Consider the following 25280-nt stretch of genomic DNA (forward strand, 5'->3'; position numbering starts at 1 on the left):
TTCTTTCTGCCGTTATTTGACGTGCTGAATAAAATAAGATACAAAAACAGCTTTAAGAATTTCACAAAAGCAATTTTCAGACTATTGTACTTGTAGCCAGTTCTGTATTGGGTCTTGCTCCACAGCTTTGTAACTATACAAGTTATACGACTGAAACTTTGTTTCCTGGTGTAATCCGAAGTGCTAGATAAAAGGAAACGTTGGGCTAGGTTTCCAGAATCTCAGTTTCACAAAAAATAAAGTTGTGGCCTGGATATCATCTTAATGTGACATCCCATCATTTATGAACAGGATTATGAACAGGAACATAATCCCTAAGATTGGATTAAAGAAGACGAAGCAGCAAAAAGTAACATAAAATTTTTCCATATTATTTGAGATTCAAAATACGATAATCAATAATTGCTCTAATTGTGACGTGTAGTTAGTGCCAAGGCCTCAAAAGACGTTGCAGTATTGTAAAAAAGTGTACAGAAATATAATTAAGTGAAATCGCTTATGTGAAATCACTATTTTTTTCGTCAACATGTTCATCTCTGACCAGGTCCTATGGTGACTCCAGAGCACCAATCAGTCCTTGTGCAGTATTGAACAAGTTGATGGGCGATTGGCCATCAGTAATAAGTGTTGACTTTAAACCCAAAGACTGCAACAATTTCACCTAAAAAAGATTTACCAAAATATGATTGGTTGCCTGTGCAATAATTCTGTTAGAAATATTTGAAAAGTCGTTGTAAAGCTGACAACTACCTTTAAATAAAGGAACAATTTCCTGATCTTAGAAATAAAATATTACTTTTATTACTTTTATACCAGACCATACCATATCTGTGTAATACAATACCAGAGAACACAAAAGGTGCTTGATTTTGACAGAAAAAAGGCATACCTGCATCTCTGGACCTGCTGTTGCAATGGCCTGGATGGTATTTGCCCCAATGGAGTCAACCATTTCCTTGAACTTGGCGCTATCGATCTCTGCCATTTCACTTGCCTTCTTGATTTCAAGCTCGTTCTGCTCCTTCACATAATGCGTCTCCGCTTCACGGGCTTTTGTCAGCCTGCCGAGTTCTGAGTCCTACAGTAAAATACAAAACTAAAGCTCAGGTGATTGTGTATAATTACATTAAAATATACAGCATGATCAGTACTTGGGCATCAAACTAATTTCAGGGAATACATTTTCAATTTAGAAATAAAGATTACAACAAAAACTGCATGAACTTTGTAACAAGAAAAAGAAGTATACAATTTCACAAAGGAACAAACCGCTTCAATCGATGCAGCTTGGGCCTTCAGTCTAGCTTGCTGCACAGCAGCCTCGCCTTCGATTCTCGAAGCTTCAGCTCGAGATTGCGCCTCTGCCTTCGCCTGCCCAGTGGACTCAACAGCAGCGCTCTGGGCTTGCAGCTCGAGTAGTTCTCTGCGTGATTTTTCAGCTTCAGCCTCATCTGAGATCTTCTGGCGTTCAAGTCTCCCTTTTGCTTCTTGTTCAAGCCGGTCAGCTTCATGTCTAACAACAAAATTTTAATAAAATCGAATTGATAAAAAAACCAATCAAAACGCTATGCACGTGTCACATGTGGACAAGTCATTACTATTTGCCTGGAAAAAATGGAAAATAAAACCGAAACGAGCTTACATTAACTTCTTAAGGGAGTGACTCTTCGTGCTTCTTAAGCTTCACAAAGGTTGTATCGTGATTTTATGGTTTCTGTCAAACTTGTTCATGAAACGAAAAACACAAAATGACGACAACAGCAACAGCAGCAACAATGGCAGAAACAAAACGATTGCAACTGACCTTGCAGCAGCCTCTTGTGAGGCAGTAGTGATCTCGATTGCAAGCTGAACTGATTTCTGCAAAGCGTCTCGGGTGCGTTGGTCTACAGGCTCAACCGACTGAATGTCAACACTCGTGATGTTGAGGTTGTTGGCAGGGAAGGTGAATTTGTCACGAACCTTCATCTTGTCATCAAAGCCGAACACAGAAGAGCGGATGATTTTGGCAGAGTTCTGTTGATTGAAATAGGAAGACCTTCATTAATTCATAAATTGGTGAATAAAACTCAAGGGTTTACAATAACAGATTCCAGGAAGTGGGTGATTTGGAGGGGAAAATTTGTTGGAAGAAGATAGCAACAAGGTAGGGCCATGAAAACAACAATAAGGTCACAAGCATGTGACTGATACACTAAATAGGCATATGAAACACAAAGTGCTTTCACCTTAAGGCCAAGCCCTCCTCTCTTTTTGACAATAAAAGAGACGAGCATAAGAAACGAGCAAACGGGGATAGCAAGATAGATGAGCAAAAGAGAAAATCAAAAGAGATGAACAAAAGAGATGAACAAAAGAGATGAGCAAAAGAGATGAGCAAACAAGAAAAGAAAAAGAGATGAAAAAAACAGATGAGCAAACAAGATGAACAAATGAGATGAGCAAAAGAGATGAGAAAAAGAGATAAGCAAAAGAGATAAGCAAAATAGATTAACGAAAGAGATGAACAAACAAGATGAGCAAACGAGATGAGCAAACGAGATGAGCAAAAGAGATGAACAAAACAGATCAACAAAAGAGATGAGCAAACAAGAAAAAGAAACGAGATGAGCAAACAAGAAAAACTAAAGAGACGAGTAAACAAGAAAAGCAAAAGAGATGAGCAAACAAGAAAAACTAAAGCGATGAACAAAAAAGATAAACAAAAGAGATGAGAAAAAGAGATGAGCAGAAGAGATGAGCAAACAAGATGAGCAAAAGAGATGAACAAGACAGATGAGCAAAAATATAAGCAAAAGTGATGAGAAAAAGTGATGAGCAAAAAAGATGAGCAAAAGAGATAAGCAAAAGGGATGAGCAAAAGAGACGAGCAAACAAGAAAAGCAAAAGAGATGAACAAAAGAGATGAGCAAAAATATAAGCAAAAGTGATAAGCAAAAGTGATGAGAAAAAGTGATGAGCAAAAAGATAAGCAAAAGGGATGAGCAAAAGAGATAAGCAAAAGTGATAAGCAAAAGTGATAAGCAAAAGTGATGAGAAAAAGTGATGAGAAAAATTGATGAGCAAAAAAGATGAGCAAAAGAGATAAGCAAAAGGGATGAGCAAAAGAGATGGAAAAACAGATAAGGAAAAGAGAAAAGCAAAAGAGATGAGCAAACAAGAAAAACTAAAGAGACGAGCAAACAAGAAAAGCAAAAGAGACGAACAAGACAGATGAGCAAAAATATAAGCAAAAGTGATAAGCAAAAGTGATGAGAAAAAGTAATGAGCAATAAAGAAGAGCAAAAGAGAAAAGCAAAAGGGATGAGCAAGAGAGAGGAGCAAAAGGGATGAGCAAGAGATGGAAAAAACAGATGAGCAAAAGAGATAAGGAAAAGAAATGAGCAAACAAGAAAAGCAAACGAGATAAGTAAAGGGATGAGCAAGAGAGAGGAGCAAAAAAGATGAGCAAAAGAGATGAGCAAACAAGAAAAGCAAAAGAGACGAACAAGACAGATGAGCAAAAATATAAGCAAAAGTGATAAGCAAAAGTGATGAGAAAAAGTAATGAGCAATAAAGATGAGCAAAAGAGATAAGCAAAAGGAATGAGCAAGAGAGAGGAGCAAAAGGGATGAGCAAGTGATGGAAAAAACAGATGAGCAAAAGACATAAGGAAAAGAAATGAGCAAACAAGAAAAGCAAACGAGATAAGTAAAGGGATGAGCAAGAGAGAGGAGCAAAAAGATGAGCAAAAGAGATGAGCAAACAAGAAAAGCAAACGAGATAAGTAAAGGGATGAGCAAGAGAGAGGAGCAAAAAGATGAGCAAAAGAGAGGAGCGAAAGATGAGGAAATGGTATGGTAAAAAAAGATGGACAAAAAAGATCGGCAAAAAAATGAGCAATCCATATGAGCAAACAAAGCACATAAAAGAGCACTTGCCTTGTGGAAGTCGTCAAATTTGACCCCGGCAACAGCACCTCTCACTCTCGATGCAATTGCTTTACAGAGATCACCAACAAAATCTGGCACAGAGAACAACTTAGCTTTGTCTTCGTCACTCTTTGGATCAACAAAGAAGTTCCTGCAAGGCAAGCATAAGCTCAACATTTAAGTCTGGGTGCAAAAAGCCTCAAAGCAAAAAAAACTAAAGTATTGTAATTGACAGAAAGTCTCAAGGCTGGGGCACATGTATCATTTGCATTGGCACATAGGTATCGTAAAAACCAGATGTAACTCTAAATTTCAATCTAAAATTTTCTTTCTGCTAAATAATATAAATGAAAGAAATAAAAACAAATGCGTTGATTAATATCGACTAGAAATGTACAAATGAATAGCAAACATATAGACTCACCAATTGTATGAAAGCTGAAGCGACAGTCTTGCGTGATCTGCCGTTTCCACAACAACAATATCAGTACAGAAGTCTGGGCCGAGGAGGAGACAAAGGGCTTTTATGACATTTGGTCTCTTGGGCTTGCCCCCAGACAGACTTAACAGAGTGAATTGCTCATCAGGTCCGAGCATTACAAGGTCTGGTCCAAACACAACCCTGAAAAACGACAATTCATAATTGTCATCCTCTGAGAATTTATTGCTATATGTTTGGCATGCAAAAACTACTTTGAAGGAAAGACAACAACAGGATTCTTACGACTTATATGATTGATACTGGAAACAGAAATTTGACATGGTAAGAGTGTACAGATTTCTATAAGAAATAAGGTAAATTATCAGTCGCTTTAGCTGTGAAAAGCAACGAAATGTAAATTCTGCTTCTGCAACTTTTAAGGTTGAAAGATTTACTAGCTATAGAAAACATTTCATCTTAACATTTTAATATACTTTAACATAAAATAAAAATTACTGTCTACAGGCCTGCTCGATGCCGCATAGGCAGAGACGCTATTTGGTGTATAGAACAGGACGGGAATCGCCGATACATTCAGGAACATGACAACAAAATGTAATAACAACCATAGAGAAACTAGTTCCAACAATTGCCTGGAAACCACCAGAACATGTGCTACCACCAAAACGCTTATTGACAAAATTGCATTTACCAAGCCTGCACTGATACGGTCTACTGAAGTATTCCCTTCAGATTTCAGTGACCATTATTTAATGGGCTGTATTCGTAAATGCAACCATCAGAAGTTTCCACCAAAGGAAATTAAATGGCGTGATTACATCCGATAGAACTTTTCAAAAATAAACTGCAAGCTCTCCACTGCAGACTGGTCTGACATTCACGAAACGAACGATGTTAATAAGGCTTGGAAGGTTTTTCACCAGATAAGACGTAGTATCTTTGTGAGCACGCACCAATAATTGTAAAGCGAGTGAAATCCAAACCAGCTCCATGGCTTACCCCAGAGATTAAGGCTGCTATGAATGACCGAGACAGGCAAACCTGCAACAAAAACCTGCAACACCTGATGGAGTTTATGGAACCTTAAAAAAACTGCGTAGAAAGGAAGCAACCGAACTCATCACCTATGTCATATTATAAACATGTCGATCAACACTGGCGTGGTCCCTTCAGCATGAAAAATGGCCAGAATCATTCTTATTCATAAATCAGGACCTACATCAGACTTTGAAAATGACTGTCCTATCTCAGTTTTGCCTTCAGTGTCGAAAAATTACAAGAGAAAATTGTTCATGAGCAGCTTATAACTTTCTTAGAAGAGAAAAATTTGACATATAGTCACCAGTTTGGTTTCCGAAATAAAATATGTACTGAACATGCCGTAACTTTATTGCTTGATTCTATACGGCAGAAGGTTGATAAAGGAAATATGGTTGGTGCCTGCTTCGTTGATTTATCTAAGGCATTCGACACTATCAGCCATTCAAATTTGTTAACCAAGCTACCTGGATATGGTATCCACGGTCGAGAACTTGCCTGGCTCACCGATTACTTATTTCACCACAAAGCTATGGTACAGTACAAGCAAGCGCGCTCTGACTTATTTAACATTGACTCGGGAGTGCCACAAGAGTCAATCCTAGGCCCCTAACTATTTTTGCTACTTTTTAATGATCTAGTCGATGTGGTCAAGCTCAGGTTCTCAAATATGCAGACGACACCGTTGTTTACATTAGTGGTAAAAATGTGAAGGATATCTCGAACTTGCTGTCAATCGATTTATCTTCTATTTCCAAATGGTTTGAAGAAAATGAACTCCTTATGAATTTTTAAACAAGGTAAGACTGAGGCTTTACTATTTGGAACTTCCAAAAAGACCACGAAGAACATCGAGGACTCTGATACCACGCAGAACATCGAGGACATTGAGATTTATGCAAAGAAGTCAAAGATCTTTGTAACGAAAGAATACAAATATCTTGGAGTGCCTGTTAATAGCTCCCTTAACATGACACCATTCTTTGACAAATGTTACAAGAAAACGTCGTCACGTCACGTCACTTGCGAAACTTGATATATGTTGATGTTGCCAAGTCGATCTACCAAACCATGGTACTACCAGCGTTAACATACTGCGGATTACACCTACTTTGTCTTACAGCTACACAGGAAGGTAAACTGGTCTCTCTACACAAAAGAGCAGAGCGAATAGTAAAATCCAAGGAAATTCGCTCTGTCAGCAGTGCAAACCAGAAGCGAGCCTGCCAATTTGTAAATCTTGCCTCGATGGAGATGTTATAGAGCCTTAAACATTACTTAAAATAATGCAAAGATGGTATTACTGCCTGAGATTAGAACAGAATATGGGAGTAAAAGTGTTTTCATTTTACTGGCGGAAAGCTGTTCAACATGCTTCCTTTGGAATGTCGCAGCCTAAATAGACTAGACTTTTCGGACTTTTTAGATGACTACTACAAGTAATCACAAATCACTGTAAAGACAATCTAGTTCCTTCCTTTACCCTCTTAGTTACATTTTTTATTTTTATATTTTTACTTTACTGGACACACATTTATAACAGCTTTAGGTGGTTGAAGTTTTTATCTAGTTTAAATATTCGTTCATTATTATTATTATCATTGTCATCATTAGAGCTTCAAGTGTCAAATATACATATCATTCAAAAACGATATATTTCAAAATATCCAATTCGCTTAAAGTTTTGGCAAAACCATTTGCACGAGAAAAAGATTATGCTGGGTATTTTCTCAATGTCTGAATAGATTAAAGGTATGAAATAAATTAAGCTTCACTGCACACTTTAAACATAAAAGCCTTGAGAGAAGTTAAACTTGAGATTACCCATTGGCAAACAAAAAAGGACCAGATTTTGAAATAGAAAACCACGAGATTTAACAAAGTAGATTTCTCAAAATTGTCTTTGTAACTTGAAGAGCTCTATAAACATCAAAACTGGTTTCATCAAATCGAATGGCAATGTTAGCACAACTTGTTGATACAGTCAAAAAGGCTCTTGTGGAAGAACTGAGGATAGGTGAAGCAAGTTTATGGTCTGGTAGTAAAACGGTTCTATGCTAGATAGAAAACAGGAGTGAGTGGATTTTGTAAAACACAGAGTGAATGAGACATTGAAGGTGTCAAAGAAGGAAAATTGGGGATGTTGTAAGTGTCGGGAGAATTCAGCAGATGTAGGGTCAAGAGGAATAGAAGCTGAAGGATTGAAGGAACATAAGTTGTTGTGGAAGGAACCCAGTTGGATTCTGGATCCTAGGGAGGGATAGCCAACAAAATAAAGGGAAATTGAGACAAAGGAAAGTAAAGAGAGATGAAATCGTCAGTTGTCATGCATATTTATTTTTTTTGACACACCAAGCGTAGAAAATGTGATTGACATAGGTCTCTAATTTGAACAAGTTGCATAAAGCAACTGCTAAGGTTTATTCGTAACTTGAAGGCAGGAAAGAAAGAGAATTTCCGAAAAACAAGGGGAGTTAAGAGAAGAAGAATGCTAGGAGCAGAAAGAGTGTGATTGTGTCTGCTCAAGAAGGTTTGAAGAAGGAGAGTGATCTTTGAGAAATTAGAAAGGGAGCTTCAGCTAGTAAACCACAAAGGAGTGCTTTAATCTATTATTATTATGTTACGTATAATCGTGCTGTCATATTTTTGTTAAGTTTGAAGATTTTTTAATTTCAAGCATTTTTCCATCCGAAATCAAAAACGTTAAAAGGGTATTATTGGCGATTTTTGGGTCTGCAAGAGATTACAAAGGGGTGATATTTAAGAGCTTGCCCATTTAGGAGCTTGCCCATTGCCGATTTGCCAGACTTTCGTGTAAGACAAGCACCGGCACTTTCTAATGCAAAAACGGACTTTGCTGGACCGCTTTTTGTAAAGGAAAAGAGAGGGCACTTTAAGTAAGTGCTTCATTACAGCGTTTTCCTGTTGTGTGACGTCAGCAGTACATCTGGAGCTGGTTCAAGTTATGTCAGATTCAAAATTGGTTGGCGGTTATTATAGCAAAGATTCCCTGGATAGGAGGGTTTAATGAGAGAATGGTTGGAACTGCGAAAATATGTTTGGGGAAGGAGCTAGGCAGCGCATGAATTATGTATTATGAACAAAAAACCATTCTGATTGAGGTTGAGAACACCATTAACTCCCAACCTATTACATATGAATACGATGAAGCGGGAGGAGGGGCATTGAAACCAGCACATTCCACAAAGGATTCGAGAGTTCAAGCGAAGACCTTCAAGAGTAAAAGCAAGACAACACTTGTAGGCATTTTCTATCGTTATCTACTTTAAGTTACTGTCGCAGAGAACAGTACTAATTATCGATAGCTAGTGATGAAGAAGTGCAAGGAAGAATGGAAAAATGGCACTTAGGAATATTCTCCAACAGGAAACGATGAAAAAAACTTGGCTACAACGATTTATAGTTGGTGGTCAAGAAGTGATGCGAAAAGTGGGAACATAAGAAATCGTTGAAGATCTCTCCTCAGTCAAGTTCCCGTGCGAAAAGGTAAACTAATAATAAAAACTGAAAATTTTTAAATTAGGCTAAATACCTGCATCTTCATATACCTGAATACCTGAATCGTTCCGTTCCCGTTTGAACAGTAAACTTTACTGCTCAAAATTTGGAAAGCTATTGGAACATTACATACAATAATCACTTGCATATACGAACCTAGCAGATTAAGAATCTACAGACTGAAATTATGAATTCAAACTCCATCTTAAAGGAACCATCCACCCCAAAATCTGTAATAGGCTCTTATTGTAGAGAAAATTACATAAAAACTCTAGTTGCTTTGTCATTGTCATCGAACTTTCAACTGATGTTATAGATGCTTCAAAATAGCTAAATAAATGCAGTATTCAGTACTCTGTTAAGTATGTAATATTCCAAAGCAAAAGTGCTTAAATGTTGACATTTTACTTAAATTCATGTCTTTGGGAGATCCTTTTGCTTAACGTTCTAAACATCTTCTGTAGGCGGTGGGGACTTCCACTAAGAAGTTTGAAATGGAACAAAAAAATGGTGAAAGCCCAGCACCGAGTAAAGGCGGGATTCCACTTCAGCGATTCTGGTCGCGCGACTGCTGTTCTGGACATGCGCAACTAACTCAGTGGCCAGTGGCGTAGCGTCCATGTATGCTAAGCTCGCGGCGCAAGCGTAAACAATTCTAAACAATTTCTAAAATTTTTGCAACACTTCTACGGGTAATAAACACATTGTAGTGTTGAAATCAATGCAAGAAATTTTCCGCAATGAACAGCTATTCTTTCTGGTCATATGCAGCATGCAGTGAACTCCAGCGCAAACATACCAATTAATTATTTTTCCAGATCGCCAAACAGATCGACGTAATAAACAGACGACAGATCAAGTAAACAGATCGCCAAAAATTGTGAAATTCGAAAAATCTGAAAAACTGAATCCCCTCCACATCACCTGCCTAAAATAGGATAAACATGCGATGCTCCAGTGCAGCTTCAATGCAGCTCGAGAGAAGCTTCTGAGAGCGGTGAGAATTTTCCGGACTGGAGCTTGCGGTCAGCCTTAGCGCAAGCATTCCCAAATATTCAATAATACACAACATTTTTCTGCCTATAAGCTGCTTTTTGCAAATAATTTTTGCGTGATACCTCATTTCAAATTTAATTATTTTTTATTCTTTACTTTGTCACTGTTAAAAAGAGAAAAAATTTCATCAAAGCTGGGTCAAAGTCTATTTGTCATGATCTGCATTCCGTATTTCAAGTCAAAAGGCTTGCCAGTATAGTCAGAATTTACGGACCAGGGCATGCGGTAGACCTGAGCGGAAGCCTTGCCAAATAGTTGATGATTTGCAAGGAACAACCTTCTGAAACAATTACACATGAAAGTATCTTCAATTCTAACAACTCTCACAGCTCTTTATTGTCATCTTTGTTAACTATGATGTTAAAAATGAGCAGAAACTTTTGCTCCTGTTCGCTCTGGCTCTGCTCTGCAGAGAGCTTCTCCTTACGGGAATCCCCAGATGCATTAGAACATATAATAATTTTTACATTAGGTGGGCATTAGGTGGTGCCTTTTCTTGACGAATATGAATAGGAATAAGATATTTTGCGAAACAGTTTTAGCACTAGGAGTTATTCTGAAAATATTTGCAAAACAACTAAGCTTTTTTCAAGAACTTTTCGCATGGGTTATAATTTTTCCCTTGGTCCACTTCACTTTTCAACGTGTTTCAGAGCCCCTGATGCAGAGAATAGACACCTTGATTGATTAGAGTTAGAGTACAAACAATTTGTTATTTTCAAAATCAAAATTTATTATCACGATTATCATTAGTTACCACTTGTATTTTTAAGGAGCTGAAATAACGATTACATTCATTCAACATAGCCGTATATTTTATGCTACCGCATGCCTAAGCTCTGCGCTCACGCTTCGCCACTGTCAGTGGCAGTGCTTCCTCATTCCACTGGCGGTCGCGTGACTACTTTTGGGAGTTGAATAGATGTTAATAGCTCAATTGGGCCAGCCGGTTGCTCGATTTAGTGTCCATATCGATACCGTAGACCTATCTAAGTCGAGAGGCGTCCATTAACACATCTCAGGCAGTTATGTAACATTGAAATGTGCATAAAATACATTTTGGTTAGCGCGAAGGCCAGCATAAAAATTCTGTAGTTTAACGTGAACAAACCATGGAAGTTGTTAAAATACTTATAACAGCACTTTTGGGGTTTATTGCTAAAACCTGCGATTCTGCTATCCTGAAACCTGAAAACTTGAAACCTACTAAAACCTGCGGTTCTGCTATCGAGCAGCATTTACTGGAAAACCAAGATTGTGCAAAAAACTATAAGGACGACATGTTTCGGATTATTGGTAAAGCCCGATCGTTGTTCCATCTATCTATCTACATAAGCACGCCCAAAAGTTTTGGAACCTATCAACATAAGCATGAAAAGACCGCTATTGTGTACACAAAAGGGGTTCGCTTTCACCTTAGGACTAAATTGGTAACATTCTTTATAGGCAAGCGGCACTGATTGGTCAACCTCAACAGTCATGTGCTCGTGTTTCTGATTGGCCTATTTCGATCCACAACTGGGTATATATATTTATTAGCGTAGAGTTTTCGATCTATGTTCTGACGTATTAAACTCTGAAGAGTGTCAGACGAAAAGCTTTAGTTTTCTCAAATTTTTGCTTTTTTCAAAGCCATTTTCAAATTTTGTACCACCAAAAGATTTTTTGTCTGGTTTACGTTAAATGCCGCATTACCCTTTTTTGTTTTCTTTGGCGCTTATCCAAAAATTCAACTCCATGCTCTGCTACACTGAGAAAAGTATCTGGTTCAAACGGACCAATTGGCTTTTTTTCAGAGAAAAAAATTTGTTATTATGGGGGAAACTACCCTGGGCGCCAGAGCCTCAGAGAGTCAAAGGATGAAGAACGGGGAAAGGAATTGCGAAGGAGAAAGGAACCTTCTCATTTCCTTTCCCCCGTCCTTCATCCTTTGACTCTCTGAGGCTCTGGCACCCAGGGTAGGGGGCAACATACTTCAAAAGTTCCTCAAGACGATCAGCGCTCATCCTAAAATGTTGTAAGAAGTATTCCTTGTCGAAAAGTTTCATCTCTCAAAAACCTTTCATCAAAAGGTTGGAATGCGATTACCACTCATGCATTAGGTTGGCATAGTTTGTGTAACGTCATGTACGTTAGCTGACTATGATCTAGTGCCGACCGGGCACTGACAGCGATCACGTGACCAAATCTCGATTCGCGAAAGTGGAAACCCGCCTTAAGAACCAATTTAAGAGACTAAACTGCCTCTTTTCCTTAATAATATCCAGTACATAAGAACCTATTCGGCTGACGCGTAAAATCTTAGGTTATTATTCGCGAATAGTTACTATAATCAATCGAGTTTGAACGTGACAATCTAATGGGCGAATGGAAACGTCAGTAGGGCCGCCTTTGTTACGTCAGTATCCGATTAAGCAATCGGTTTAATTCTGTTAAAGCGGATAAAAAGAAGAGATTACAAAACATGAACAAGTTATTAAGACAGTTGCCAAGCAATAAATCTAAGCCAATTTGTAGTTATTTGAGGCGACATTCCTCTCACCAATAATATTGATAAACAGGGAAAGGTATTAAAGGCAGTCTGTCCCCTATTGTGCTCAACTTTATTTTCACGGGAGAGAAATTCATGCACCGTTGAGCTTGATCGATAAACGATTTAAACCAATCAGAGACAACATGGATTCCAGAGCTTTTGAATCAAATGGCTGTGTTCCCGTTGAAGTGAAGCTATGGCTAGAAAAAGTTTGTTCCCTGTTTGGTTCCCTGTAGAAAAAGTTTGGTTTTTGCGACAGATATGTCAACAGCGAAAGGAAATGCCTTTGTTATCATCAGTCAATTTCAGTAATGAAATCTTATTGCCATTCCCGATAGCTTTTTGCTCGCAGTTTCAAATGTCGTCCACTACAGTAACTAGACCAGCAAAATCCGTTGAGGCGGGGAGATCTATTGTTCATATTAGCCAATCATTGAGGGGACAGACTGCCTTTAAATCTGCCGCAGCCAGAGCCTTAGCAGTGAGCTTTTTCCAACCTCTTTATTCTTGAACAGGGGGGTACGCCGTGGATTTCAAGCTGGAGGGGCCGTAATAAACAATGTACAAAAAGTGAAATCGTTGATACATACCTTGCTTTCTTTTCTTTGTAATCATAAATCTGAACTGCTGCATTATGGGGCACTCTGAACGTAACTACTTTTGTTTTATCTCGTGCCTTCCCTGTATCACTGCCTCCACCCCTTTCACTACGCCCCGAGAGGGGGTCCTTTCCTTGGGTTATCAAGTCTTCTACAACAGGAGGTAATGTCTTCTCCCATAATTCCTCGTCCTGGGTTAACATGTAGGTGTTGCCTATTTCTGCCCGAACCTTGCCAGTCCGTATGTCACGCACATATACCCCCTCGTTGGCATCGAGTGGAATAGCCGTTCTTCTGCTAACGACTTCTACTTCGACGGGGGGCACATACTCGCAAGGACCTCTGATCATCCACTTATCACCAGGCTTGCGTTTAATCTTCTATCGGATAAGACCAAACAACTTTAAAAATTAAACAATTCTAGATATGCCAAAGCATAATACATCTAAACCTCAATGTCGGTGAACTTGTAAAACTTTCATCACTGCTACCTTTCACTGCACTTCACTACACTGTCAGTAAAAATCTATTTTCACATAAACAAAGTCGACAGCCGAAAAAGATGGCCATAGTTTTCCATTTCAACAAGTTGATTTTTTTTGTATTCGACAGGGCCGAAAGGGCAGGAAGGGCAGGAAGGGCAGGAAGGGCAGGAAGGGCAGGAAGGGCAGGAAGGGCAGGAAGGGCAAAAAGGGCAGGAAGGGCGAAAAGGGCAGGAAGGGCAAAAAGGGCAGGAAGGGCAAAAAGGGCAGGAAGGGCGAAAAGGGCAGGAAGGGCGAAAAGGGCAGGAAGGGCAGGAAGGGCAAAAAGGGCAGGAAGGGCAAAAAGGGCAGGAAGGGCAAAGAGGGCAGAAAAGGCAGGAAGGGCAAAAAGGGCAGGAAGGGCAAAAAGGGCAGGAAGGGCAAAAAGGGCGAAAAGGGCAGGAAGGGCAAAAAGGGCAGGAAGGGCAAAAAGGGCAGGAAGGGCGAAAAGGGCAGGAAGGGCGAAAAGGGCAGGAAGGGCAAAAAGGGCAGGAAGGGCAAAGAGGGCAGGAAGGGCAAAAAGGGCAGAAAGGGCAAAAAGGGCAGGAAGGGCAAAAAGGGCAGGAAGGGCAAAAAGGGCAGGAAGGGCAAAAAGGGCAAAAAGGGCAGGAAGGGCAAAAAGGGCAGGAAGGGCAAAGAGGGCAGGAAGGGCAAAAAGGGCAGGAAGGGCAGAAAGGGCAAAAAGGGCAGGAAGGGCAAAGAGGGCAGGAAGGGCAGAAAGGGCAGAAAGGGCAGAAAGGGCAAAAAGGGCAGGAAGGGCAAAGAGGGCAGGAAGGGCAAAAAGGGCAGAAAGGGCAAAAAGGGCAGGAAGGGCAAAAAGGGCAGGAAGGGCAAAAAGGGCAGGAAGGGCAAAAAGGGCAGGAAGGGCAAAGAGGGCAGGAAGGGCAAAAAGGGCAGAAAGGGCAAAAAGGGCAGGAAGGGCAAAAAGGGCAGAAAAGGCAGGAAGGGCAAAAAGGGCAGAAAGGGCAAAGAGGGCAGGAAGGGCAAAAAGGGCAGGAAGGGCAGGAAGGGCAAAAAGGGCAGGAAGGGCAAAAAGGGCAGGAAGGGCAGAAAGGGCAAAAAGGGCAGGAAGGGCAAAGAGGGCAGGAAGGGCAAAGAGGGCAGAAAGGGCAAAAAGGGCAGAAAAGGCAGGAAGGGCAGGAAGGGCAGAAAAGGCAGGAAGGGCGAAAAGGGCAGGAAGGGGAGAATGCAAAAAGGGGAGAATGTAGAAAGGGCAGAATGTAGAAAGGGCAGAATGTAGAAAGGGCAGAATGTAGAAAAAGCAGAATGTAGAAAGGGCAGAATGTAAAAAAGCAGAATGTAGAAAAAGCAGAATGTAAAAAAAGCAGAATGTAGAAAAAGCAGAATGTAGAAAAAGCAGAATGTAGAGAAGGTGGAATGTAGAAAGGGCGGAATGTAGATAGGGCAGAATGTAGAAAGGGCGGAATGTAGATAGGGCAGAATGTAGAAAGGGCGGAATGTAGATAGGGCAGAATGTGGAAAGGGCGGAATGTAGAAAGGGTGGAATATAAAGAGGACCGGACGTAGAAAGGGCAGAAAGGACAGTAAGAATAGAAGGAATAATCTTTGTGGTAACTTTGTTGTTTGCAAAGACGAGGGGGAAAGTTTTCCCTAGATTAGCCACGTTTAAAAGAAACAGCGATAGGCAATAACTAATGATGTGATATGGTGTTATTCCCCAGGAGGCCTTGCAAAAACCAAATTGCATAATTAAAATCTATGATTAGAAAAAATTTACAACGTTGAATGAATGAAAAACTATAAGATGCTTTTTACGTAATCATGGAGTTGAAGAAAGAGGGGCTAGTCTACCGTTATGTTGTAGATTACTGCAAACTTTTGGTTCATGAAATGAAAATGTTTTTTCGCCAATTTTGGGAAAAAGGAATGTGAGGGGATTTGCAATGTGATTATGACCTTATAAAACCTTAAAGAACATGGCAAACTTCTTTTGAAGATTTAAACACCATGGCTGTTTTAGGTCAGAGTTATTCCATCTGCTAGTATTCAATCTTCTGAACTTTGTAAATATTTCACAAGAAAGCCGCCATCTTTGATAAAGCAAGCATTAAAGAAATACAACAATAGCTATTCTGGGCAAACTTGGGCTAACAATACCGGAAAGACTGCGAATCCTGGCCAACAAAAGAGACAAGGCGAGACACTTGAAAACTATGTAGATTTTCACCTTGTTCTCCTCCTCGAATTCTTCGATAGCCCGGAGAATAAGTCCGCCATCTTCACCAAGAATATACACACTTTGTATTTCATTCTCCAGTCTTTCTCCTGGCCTCAGAAAGAAAGACTTTTCACCCTTAAATGAAAAAGTTGAAAACAATACATCAATTCACAATGCACAAATATAACCAAGGGCGCCATGGCTACAGCTCTCCACTAGCGCAACAAATTTGTCGAAATAATTCAGAAAGTTTGCTACGTTGCCATAAATTTTAGCAAAAATACAAATTGCCTTGGTCCGAGCAAGAAATTAGCCTCCAATGCACCCCTGGCGCTCTGATGATGAAGAATCAGACAATGTATGTAGTGTTACTCAAGGGCAAAGTGTTGTCTGACAAAACATACAGTGGTTTGTTACCATCTGCGTGAAATTCTGAGTGAAATTCAAGGTACTAACGTAAAACCGACCTGTTCTACAAATCAAAGTGAGCCCCACCCTATCCGTGCAAAATCAAGACTGTACAATCGGCATCGTTATAGTCGTTAGTACGAATGCCTTACCCATATAACAAAAAATAGACTTTTGAGATTTTACAAGGGGGAATACGGCTAGTCATTAGTCAGGTGATAAAGGACTTTGTCAGTCACTAGTCAAGGTTTTTGGTGCAAGTTAGTCAAAATTTCTTTTTAGCACAATTTCTTTTAGTTTTGACGTGGTTTCATAGTTGTATATACCAAAAGATTCTTAGGAGTTTTTTACTGAATAGACCAATTCGACTTACGGCCTCGTTTTGAAAAAAACTTCAAAAATTGTTAACCTCCGATTCGGATTAAGAGCAATGATTTAAAGCCTGATTTACACGAGACGAATTTTTCGCGCGAAGCGAATTTTTCGCCACGAATTTTTCGCCTGCGAATTCTTTGGGAATTCGAAGTTTAATTTCCACTGGCAGAATTTCTTTTGCGAATTCGCCGCGAATAATGCAAAAGAAAATGGCGTCTGTTCGAAGATTGTTGTTATTAAAAAAAAGCGAGCAAAAAAGCAAAGAAAGGGGTACTTGGTTCGAAAAATTTATTCAGAACGTCTACAGAAGGGGGAGTTTCATCTTTTGGTAAATGACTTACGCTTACATTGTCAGGAATAATTACTTTCGAATGTCGCCAACTACATATGAGGAGCTTTTATCGTTTATTGCACCAAAGACGCCTGTTGCTAGAAACGTCCCATTCCATTGTTTATGTTATAGGTGCGGGATTTTCCCAGCATTGTTTAGGCCTAGTCATAGGATACTCATTCTTCACCCATGTTGTTGTTTGAACCATTGCGTAGTTTTCTGTCGTTTTGCATACTTTTGATTTAGATATGTTTACATTGCATAGCACCATTCGGCCTAGCCCTTTCTTTCCCATTGGTTCACTAGTTGGGTTCGTGTCAGATGTCTTCAATTGCTGTTCTGATTGGTTTATTTTACAAGGCGAAAAAATTCGCAGCGAAAAAGTAGGAATGGTTTCTACTTTTTCGCAGCGAATTATTCGCTGCGAATTTTCTAATGTCCACTTCTGCGCATATTTTTCGCGCATTCGCAGCGAAAAATTCGCTTCGCACGAAAAAATTCGTCTCGTGTAAATCAGGCTTTAGTCTACTTGGAAATTTTCATTATGGTATTGCTCACGATATTGATTTTTTGACGACATAAAGATAAAAAGTTTATAAGAGATTTGGCCGTGATTGGCGACTAGGTGGGTAAAGTTTCACCCGGAATGATTTTTGCGGTCAAATCCTTTGCGATCAAACAAAATGAAAAATTGTATCCAGCCTAAATCTATTGTGATAAAACCAAATCTGAGCTAAAAAAAGTTGCGTCGCATAATTAAATTTGGAGAAATTTTCAAAAACGTGGCCGTAAGTCGAATTGGTCTATTGTGATATAAAATATTCTGTCACAGGACGTTTGGAAATTGTTATCATACGTAGAGCAGATTTTACTTTTTAGGGATATTTGAGGGCCAAAAGAAAAAGCAATATCATTCAAGAGTGAAAACATAGGGAAAGCATAAAGAGAAAACATATTGCGCAATGAAAATTGGAAAATCTCTTTCAAAACTCTTCCCTTAAATTACCAGTTAATAAGCAGAAGCTATAGGCCATAACAATGATGGCAAACATTTGGGTTCAAACCCCTCCCCCATCTCATCGTCTCGATGAACCCCAATATGTAAGCGTCTCGATGAACAATAGCCAACACATAGACAATATGGGCTAGCTACAACCATTTTGATTGGAAAGCAAATGGATGGTTGATTTTCCTCCTGCTCTTAGTTGTTTTTGGGCAAACACAAGCTCATCTTTGCTCCTTTTGTGACCTGATGATAATACTTATTTGTCAAGTAGAAATGATTCTCTCTCAGCTCAAGTGCACAGAAATTTTGAATATATGAGAATACATGTGGCACTCGAGATTATTCACACTATTCAATAAAAGTAAGTCAATAAAAAAACATGGCTTTGGCTTGGCTTTTACAAATAATTAGTCAGTCAGTTGGCAAAACAGTCTGTTAGTCACCTACTACATCGTCGAAACCCCTTCTACACCCTCACCTCGGGAAAGTCTAATTTAATAACATATAACAGCTCAAAACTGATAATTGCGATAATTCTTCAGAATCTGCAGAAACTATTCCCTTTTGCTTCGTTAGCTATGACAAAAGGAGAGGGTATACCAAAATACAGCGAGTCATGATTTTCATGATGCCTTGCTATAGGTGGACATGAGATTGGTCACATGAAGTTGCCTCGATTTGATTCTGAAAACAGGTTTCGTCAAAGGTCAGTTGTAAACAATGGCCTTCAAGATCACATTAGATCACATGGAACTAAAATCATCACACTGAAAGCTAAGGAAACCTGGCACGGCAGAGGACCTTTTTTACCTTGACAACGTTAGCTTCAGATAATCACCTGCAACATTTAATATTCTTCTTCACAGTTAGCAAATAGGCTGTTTTACCTTGATGAGCTTCTTCTGTCCCATTTGAGGCTTGCCATCCTTTCCTACAGGGTCCATGATAACACAGTACTGTCTGTTGTTCAACGTTGTGATCTTGACCACATCAACAACCTAATAATTGGAAAACTGCATTGAGTTTGAATACCATTTTGGGTCTCACTTTAGTCCTAATATTAAAATAAAAAACCCGAAACATATGGGCTATTCCTTATTAGCTTCTGCCTTTTAAAAAGATAAACATTTGAAAATTAGGCAAGGACCTCTTCGTAGATGCCAGGTATGTGCGCCTCAGTGTCTTGAAAAGTAATTAACCATTCTTCGCCGTTTTTACGAACATTGCCACGATCATCTGTGAAGGTTCTTGTGGAGCGCATATGAAGCGCCTTCTAGAATACAAAAGAGTAAACTACCATCAGGTTTGACAAACAGCAAGTCTTTGTTTACAGATAAAGAAAAGTTGACTAAGGCCTAGATTAAAGAAGGAGCCAGTCATCTGACAATCCTCATTATGATAAGCTGACACTGGGAAGACTGAATCCCGAGGTTGGCACAGCCTAAAACATCAAACTAAATAGGTCATTACATTTTGAAATATTACACGAAGCATTAGAAATTTACGTGGTTTTTTGTTTGAATAATGATTACACTGTTCGGTTTAGTTATGGGGTAGTTTCATTTACTACTCAAAAACATGTCATTCTGTTTGTGCACGCCCAGCCTAATTTTAAGAAAGAAAATCAGAAATGTTTCTCACTTGCTTAATCAAATGAAATTTTGTTCCTCTCATGCGCTTAAGGTATGAAATAGGTTCGGCACATGATAGGCTCAGTGTTTGATCCAGGTCTAATAATTTGTGATTGTTGCCTAATATCAATATTGGTTGCAGCTAGGTGTTTGATATAAGAATGAATCATGATATGGAATTTTTGAATCCCACTAATATGAAAGAGCTATTAAAACATGAAATGATGGGCGATTCCATTCTGATACTGGAAGCCAGTTGCAATCAGAATGAATGATGATATGCAATTTCTATATAGCACTGATATGAAAGTGCTTTCAAAATGTGAAATGATAGCACTGATATGAAAGGATTCACTTCACAACAGTAACATCATATGTAAATTGAATGATTTTGCACATTTATTTCAGCTCAAAATTCACATGAACGTGCAGATATAGCCATACACAAATGAATTTTGGAAAATTAATAATGTAAAATTTTTTTTTCTGTATATCGAAAATACAAAAAATGTTAAAAAAATAATAGGTGATAGAGAAAGTACCTTTTCTGTTAATACTGTAGCCTTGACAATATCAACAACTTCTTCATAGGCACCTGGGAGGTATGCGCCCACCTTTTTCACAAGCCATTCCTCACCAGTCACTCGAAAATTGCCATTGCGATCCTGAAATGATTTTGCAAAGCAGTTATTTTTCTATCCATCTACTTTCCCTACTATCTACATTAATCCTGCATCTATCTTTTAAAATGATACTTGCTGATGGCTGAACACAACTTTGTAAGCTGCTTGACGGCATTAAGTAAATATGCTTGACAATCATCAAAATCTTAGCCAAATCACACCTTAGTTTCTCCTCTGGCCCTCAATTTCAAGGCCTGGTTTGGCTTTATTACTGTGGCTCTGATAGTCTCCAAGACCTCAACCTCTTTTCTTGGAATGTATGTTCCTAGGAAGAAGTTTACATGAAGAAGACTGAAGTTATTTATGAATGCCAAATAAATGAAAATGACAATTAAGAAAGACATTGCAATACAATTACCTGGAAACAGGTTATAAAAACAATAGCAAAACGGATCTAGTGGCATTATTTTCTATACCAATTTTGAATGACAGAGCGTAATTTATATAACTTACAAAACAACTGCCATGAAGCTATTATAAAATTTTCGATCTTCTTGACTAAAGAGATCTTCTTGGCTAAAGAGAGTGGGTGGTTATTGTAAAACTTTATAATTGAGCGTATTGGATAGGGGTTTAAAAACGAGTGAGGGCTAAATAGAGCTTTCAGGGTGCATTGGATTTCTATTTATCAAATTGGTAAGGTAACAATTGGCAGGCAAGAGAAGATGGTTCTAGAAAAGACTCTCTTGGCAGTATAGGAAAATCAAACCATTTGACTAAAAAGACAGTTCACAAAACCCAACATCTTGTTGAAAGGTTAACAAAGACAATGAGAAAACAAAGTTTGAAACTGATTCTAGATAAGTTAGAATAGATATTGGATTGCCTCATGTTGTTTTGCTGTTTTCCTACCTTTCCTCATTCATAGTACAAGTGCCTTGTCTGAGGGTGCTGTCAAACCAAGACATTTGAATGAAAATAAAAACTGAATGGCAAAGAGATATGGTATTATGTACCTGGTCCTTCGAACAAGTATTCATCTCCAGCCACTTTCTTTTCACCGCTTTGATCCTCAAAGTCAAGAACAGCCCTCAGACGGAGGGCTGAGTTGGCAGGAACAACTCTAAGAGATGTTGGTGGTTGTTTGAGTTCTTCGCCAGGGTAGAGAGGGAAAGGGTCTTGGGCAAGACGGACATCCTAACAAAAAGATCAAATGACTGTTTGGTATATAGCATTCAAAGGATAGATTATAGCAGTGGTGGCGCCAGGGGAGGGCTAGAGGGGGCTACAGATGCTCCCCTCTGTTGGAAGCATCTAGCCCCCCCCCCCCCCCCCCATCGGAGCAAATTTGACAAAATAACATACGGAAATTGCTTATTTTAGTCATTTTAGCCCCCCTGTCGGAAGCTCCAACCCCTCTGTCGGAAGATTTCTGGTGGCACCTCTGGATTATATAACAGAAATTTTTTTTAAAAAACTGGGCTTCTGAGTAAACATTAAACTGTACTATTAAATCACTTTTTCTAGTGCTGGTAAAAAATGAAATCAAACACACAGTAAATGGATAAGTGCAGCAAAAACCAAAGCAAGTGCTCTAATAAATGGCACAAACACTGCACAAGTATATTCTGATGCTCTTCTCAAAGATGCCTCTCTCATAAGGGCCTTTTTTCTCAGATGAAAATGGGCCTTCCAGCAAAAATAAATAAAGGCATGAATTTGGTGAAGTACTTTTAAAAAATAGTTAAAGAAAAACTCACAAGATCAGCATGTTTCAATTTAACCTGGCCGTGCTCATCAAGGATAACTTTGCCAGTTTTGTCCTTCAAAACTGGATTTTCAACAATGCAGTAGTGTCTTGGAGGTATGGTTATCATCTTTTCTGGGCCAAAAACAACCTGTAACGTAGTTGTAGATTAGTCAGTGAACATTGGAAGCAATGAAAACATGATTAATGGAGAAAATTGATGTGATTTTATGTAGGCCAAAAACTGGCAAAAGTTGAGAAACAGACTAAAAATTTAAAGATTTTTCTGGAAATTTCAGTAATTATAAAATAAAACTTTTTTCAGAATATATATATCAATTCACAAATAGACAGTTGTGTTTATTTGACATTTCAAGTATTTATAATGAAATATACTAATATTGATAACTGTTCATTTACAATTTGGCAATTTCTTAATTTTTATCATTAAAAAGCATCCTTCAAACAACACATAATTACACAGGAAATTATCTGACATGTCCCAAATACTGCAAGTCACATTTATAGCCACTATGTCAAGTAGCCCTAAACAAACAATTTGTGTGAGTCAGCCTAACCAAGAAAATATAGTATATTTCAATGGGCAGCTAGTTTGATTTTCTCCTTTCATGCTTCAGAAAATGCACTGTACATTTTTAAAATAACCTTGAAAATAGCAGTTTCTTTTAAGAATGAAATTGTTACTATGCAAACTTGGTCCTACATCTTCTAAATCAAAACTCCACATACCTTTTCATTGTCTTGCCTGACATAGGTTTTTGGGCCAACTTCAACCCTTGTAACATTACTATTTTGATCAAGCACATGGAGATAAAAATAAGGTGCAATGCGGAACAGACTGTCATCTGGTTGTGCACCTCTTGAGTTTCTCTTATCCATCTTGACTTCAATCCAATTTTAGCCAACCTAAAAAATTGCATAAAATATATTATATAAAAATAGCTCACATTTAACTTTTTTCTTGTCACAGATCTGAGGAATCTTACACTCTGTGGATTCTAAATCACTTCTTCAAATAGCAAGGAACATAACACAGATGGGGACATATTTTAAACTTCTGCTTCAAAAGTAGGGGGGGGGGGGGGGGGGGGTTATAGAGGATCTCCATAAAGTGGCTGGCTAAACAGAGCTTTTACAGTATAAAAACTTTTCTTCTGACATTCCTCAGAGTAAAAAAATGCCAGAATAAGGATTCGAAATGCGAAGTGAGAAAAGACATCTAGTTGTGAATCAAATAATCAGAAACTTGGCCTAAAAGTAAGTTGAAAAGAAAATTCATCACAGTGATGCAATAATGACGAACGTGGGTATAACAGGGTAATAGGCTTCGAATACTTGATTCTGGATCCTTTTCATTTCAACTGGATTCTCCAAAACATAAAAATGAACAAAACCATTTGAAGTTTATGTAAAAATTTATCTCGAAGAATGTTTGCTTACGCTGCAGTTTTCACGTTTGCTACCAATAGTAGGTAGCCACCTTTCATCAACCTAATGGTAGTTTTATTATAATATTTTAACGAGTTTTCTGTCAGACAGGCTGCAAAAGGATGACGAGTTTAATACACAGTATAACCTACAATCGGCAGGGACTTCATGCCGAATGAAATGGCTGTCAGTTGCACGACCAAACAATTTTACCAGCCAGACGTGCTTTTGGGGGCCTAAAAGGGTGGATGAGGAATTTACTTATATTGATACAGCATATCACAAAAATCTTTGAACTAAAAATGAAGAAAATGTATGCGAAAAGTACTGCTTACCTCAAGATTACCCTCAACTTGTGCAGATTTCAGCAAGGAAGAATCCAGTGGGCTTTGGTAGGCGGAAGGTCGCTTGGTTTCATGCTGCGCGAACCTGATTGGCTGAAAATGATGTAATTGTTGCATTGGTAGGCCGAAATTATAAATAAGCCTCGCTTCAGCAGCGAGGCCCCCATAAGGCGAGCAAAGAAAAAGACAATTTTGAAGGGAACATTTTGCGAGTCCTTTTTGCATTTCACTTGATTTCTTCTGTTCACACACTACACTCTTTTTTTTATAAGAACAATTTTATAAGAACACGAGCCTCAAAACTGTTCAAAAGTTAAGAACAAATTAAGAACAAGCTGAGGCTGAGCTTCGTCAAAATGCAATTTTGAACAACGTTTTTTCTCAAAATCGAGGATTTTAAGCGATGTGAGGGTGCTTTTTCGGTGAATATTCAAATTTGTCAGCAAATTAAGGCTGTTTCACTCACTTTGTTGGCAAATGAGGCCTGAACACCTCCTTAGAGCGAAAAAGCTAGCAATAGCACTGCTTACGCCCTCTTAATTTAAGAACAAATTAAGAACGATCCTGCCTCAGATTTTCGAAAAACTTAAGAACAGTCAGCCTGAACTGAAATTTACTGGTTCTTATAAAAAAAGAGTGTATGTGTTCCGCCCCGCAGTCTTTCAATTAAAGGTGAGCTGACACGCAAAATTAAATTGACCTCAAATGAAAGCATATCGAGCATAAATACCTGATACATTATAATTTTTTTATATTCAACACAGTTTTCGCGTTTTCGAGCTTCAAAGATAGCCACTGAACATTTACCGAGCACGGACGAGTTTGCCCGAGCCTTTTGCATAATCGTGATGTCATAAATGGCCATGTTCACATCACTTGAGTAACACGACAGTCTGGAAGGCCGTACTTTTATGACTTTGCGGAAGAGCATCGATACATTAATTGCGTAGGTTTTGGCTCCATTTCGACAACCTGATTGGAAAACAGATTATGACTCCTTTACAAACCTTTCATAATAAGATTTTAAAAGAATATCGTATTATTCAGCGCGTTTGAGGCCCTTCCTCCGTCTTGCAGGACCCAGTGCCGGGCCAACATATCATATAATGGTAGCGATAAATAAATTGGCAAAATTTTTTTATTTTCTGGAAACCTAAGTGAAATACTATTATTTTGTTTAATACGGCTCCTGTTAGACTTATTTATCAGGCCTGCCCCCCCCCCCCTCTTAAAAAAGCTGATATCGGTCTTTGATCCTGATTAACTTCAATATACGCAGTAAAGATTTCGGATTTAAGTAACTAATTTTCGGCATATTCCTTATTCAATCACATGATTTTTAGGGGTTAAGAACCTGGTACGAACGGGTCGTTATTTGCAGGAAAACAACTTATTAAAATTTTCAACTCCCAGGCCGCTGCACTTCTGTAACTTGGGTGAACCGACGAGTTGGCAAACCCAAAATAAAATAACGTTCATGATTCATATGGATGTATAAACAATCTATCGAAGTAACGATATTTTGAATTTATTCGAAAAAGAAGCTAGATTCATGATAAAATGAAAA

At 38.7% G+C, this 25280-nt stretch overlaps 1 protein-coding gene across 2 annotated transcripts; it reads right to left on the reverse strand.

The window, feature by feature from the left end:
* Nucleotides 1-360: 360 nt before the first annotated feature.
* Nucleotides 361-23812, reverse strand: LOC135683465 (major vault protein). Of its 2 annotated transcripts, none has more exons than XM_065198723.2 (16): nt 23705-23812; nt 22671-22847; nt 21934-22071; nt 21190-21370; nt 20395-20498; nt 20093-20215; nt 19067-19192; nt 18807-18917; nt 15809-15934; nt 13091-13476; nt 4337-4534; nt 3922-4063; nt 1805-2016; nt 1270-1513; nt 890-1078; nt 361-661 (listed from the first exon to the last, which is right to left on the reverse strand). In XM_065198723.2, exons 2-16 carry the CDS (start codon nt 22818-22820, stop codon nt 548-550), a joined length of 2544 nt encoding a protein of 847 aa, XP_065054795.2. In that variant the 5' UTR covers nt 22821-22847; nt 23705-23812; the 3' UTR covers nt 361-547. The 2 variants fall into 2 exon arrangements, with proteins under 2 accessions (XP_065054795.2, XP_065054794.2); XM_065198722.2 differs by having other exon boundaries at nt 13091-13479.
* Nucleotides 23813-25280: the final 1468 nt, after the last annotated feature.

This window comes from Rhopilema esculentum, chromosome 7 (assembly GCF_057945365.1).
Source record: "Rhopilema esculentum isolate cy_ngs chromosome 7, ASM5794536v1, whole genome shotgun sequence".
NCBI classification, from domain to species: domain Eukaryota; kingdom Metazoa; phylum Cnidaria; class Scyphozoa; order Rhizostomeae; family Rhizostomatidae; genus Rhopilema; species Rhopilema esculentum.

Excerpts from the sequence above, each read along its gene's own strand:
- LOC135683465 (XM_065198722.2), bottom strand. The coding sequence starts at position 22,820 with ATGGATAAGAGAAACTCAAGAGGTGCACAACCAGATGACAGTCTGTTC. Across the intron at positions 4,535-13,090 it reads TACAAAGAAAAGAAAGCAAG|GGTTGTGTTTGGACCAGACC; the intron begins GTATGTATCAAC and ends GTCGTTTTTCAG. Across the intron at positions 662-889 it reads CAGCAGGTCCAGAGATGCAG|GTGAAATTGTTGCAGTCTTT; the intron begins GTATGCCTTTTT and ends AATCTTTTTTAG.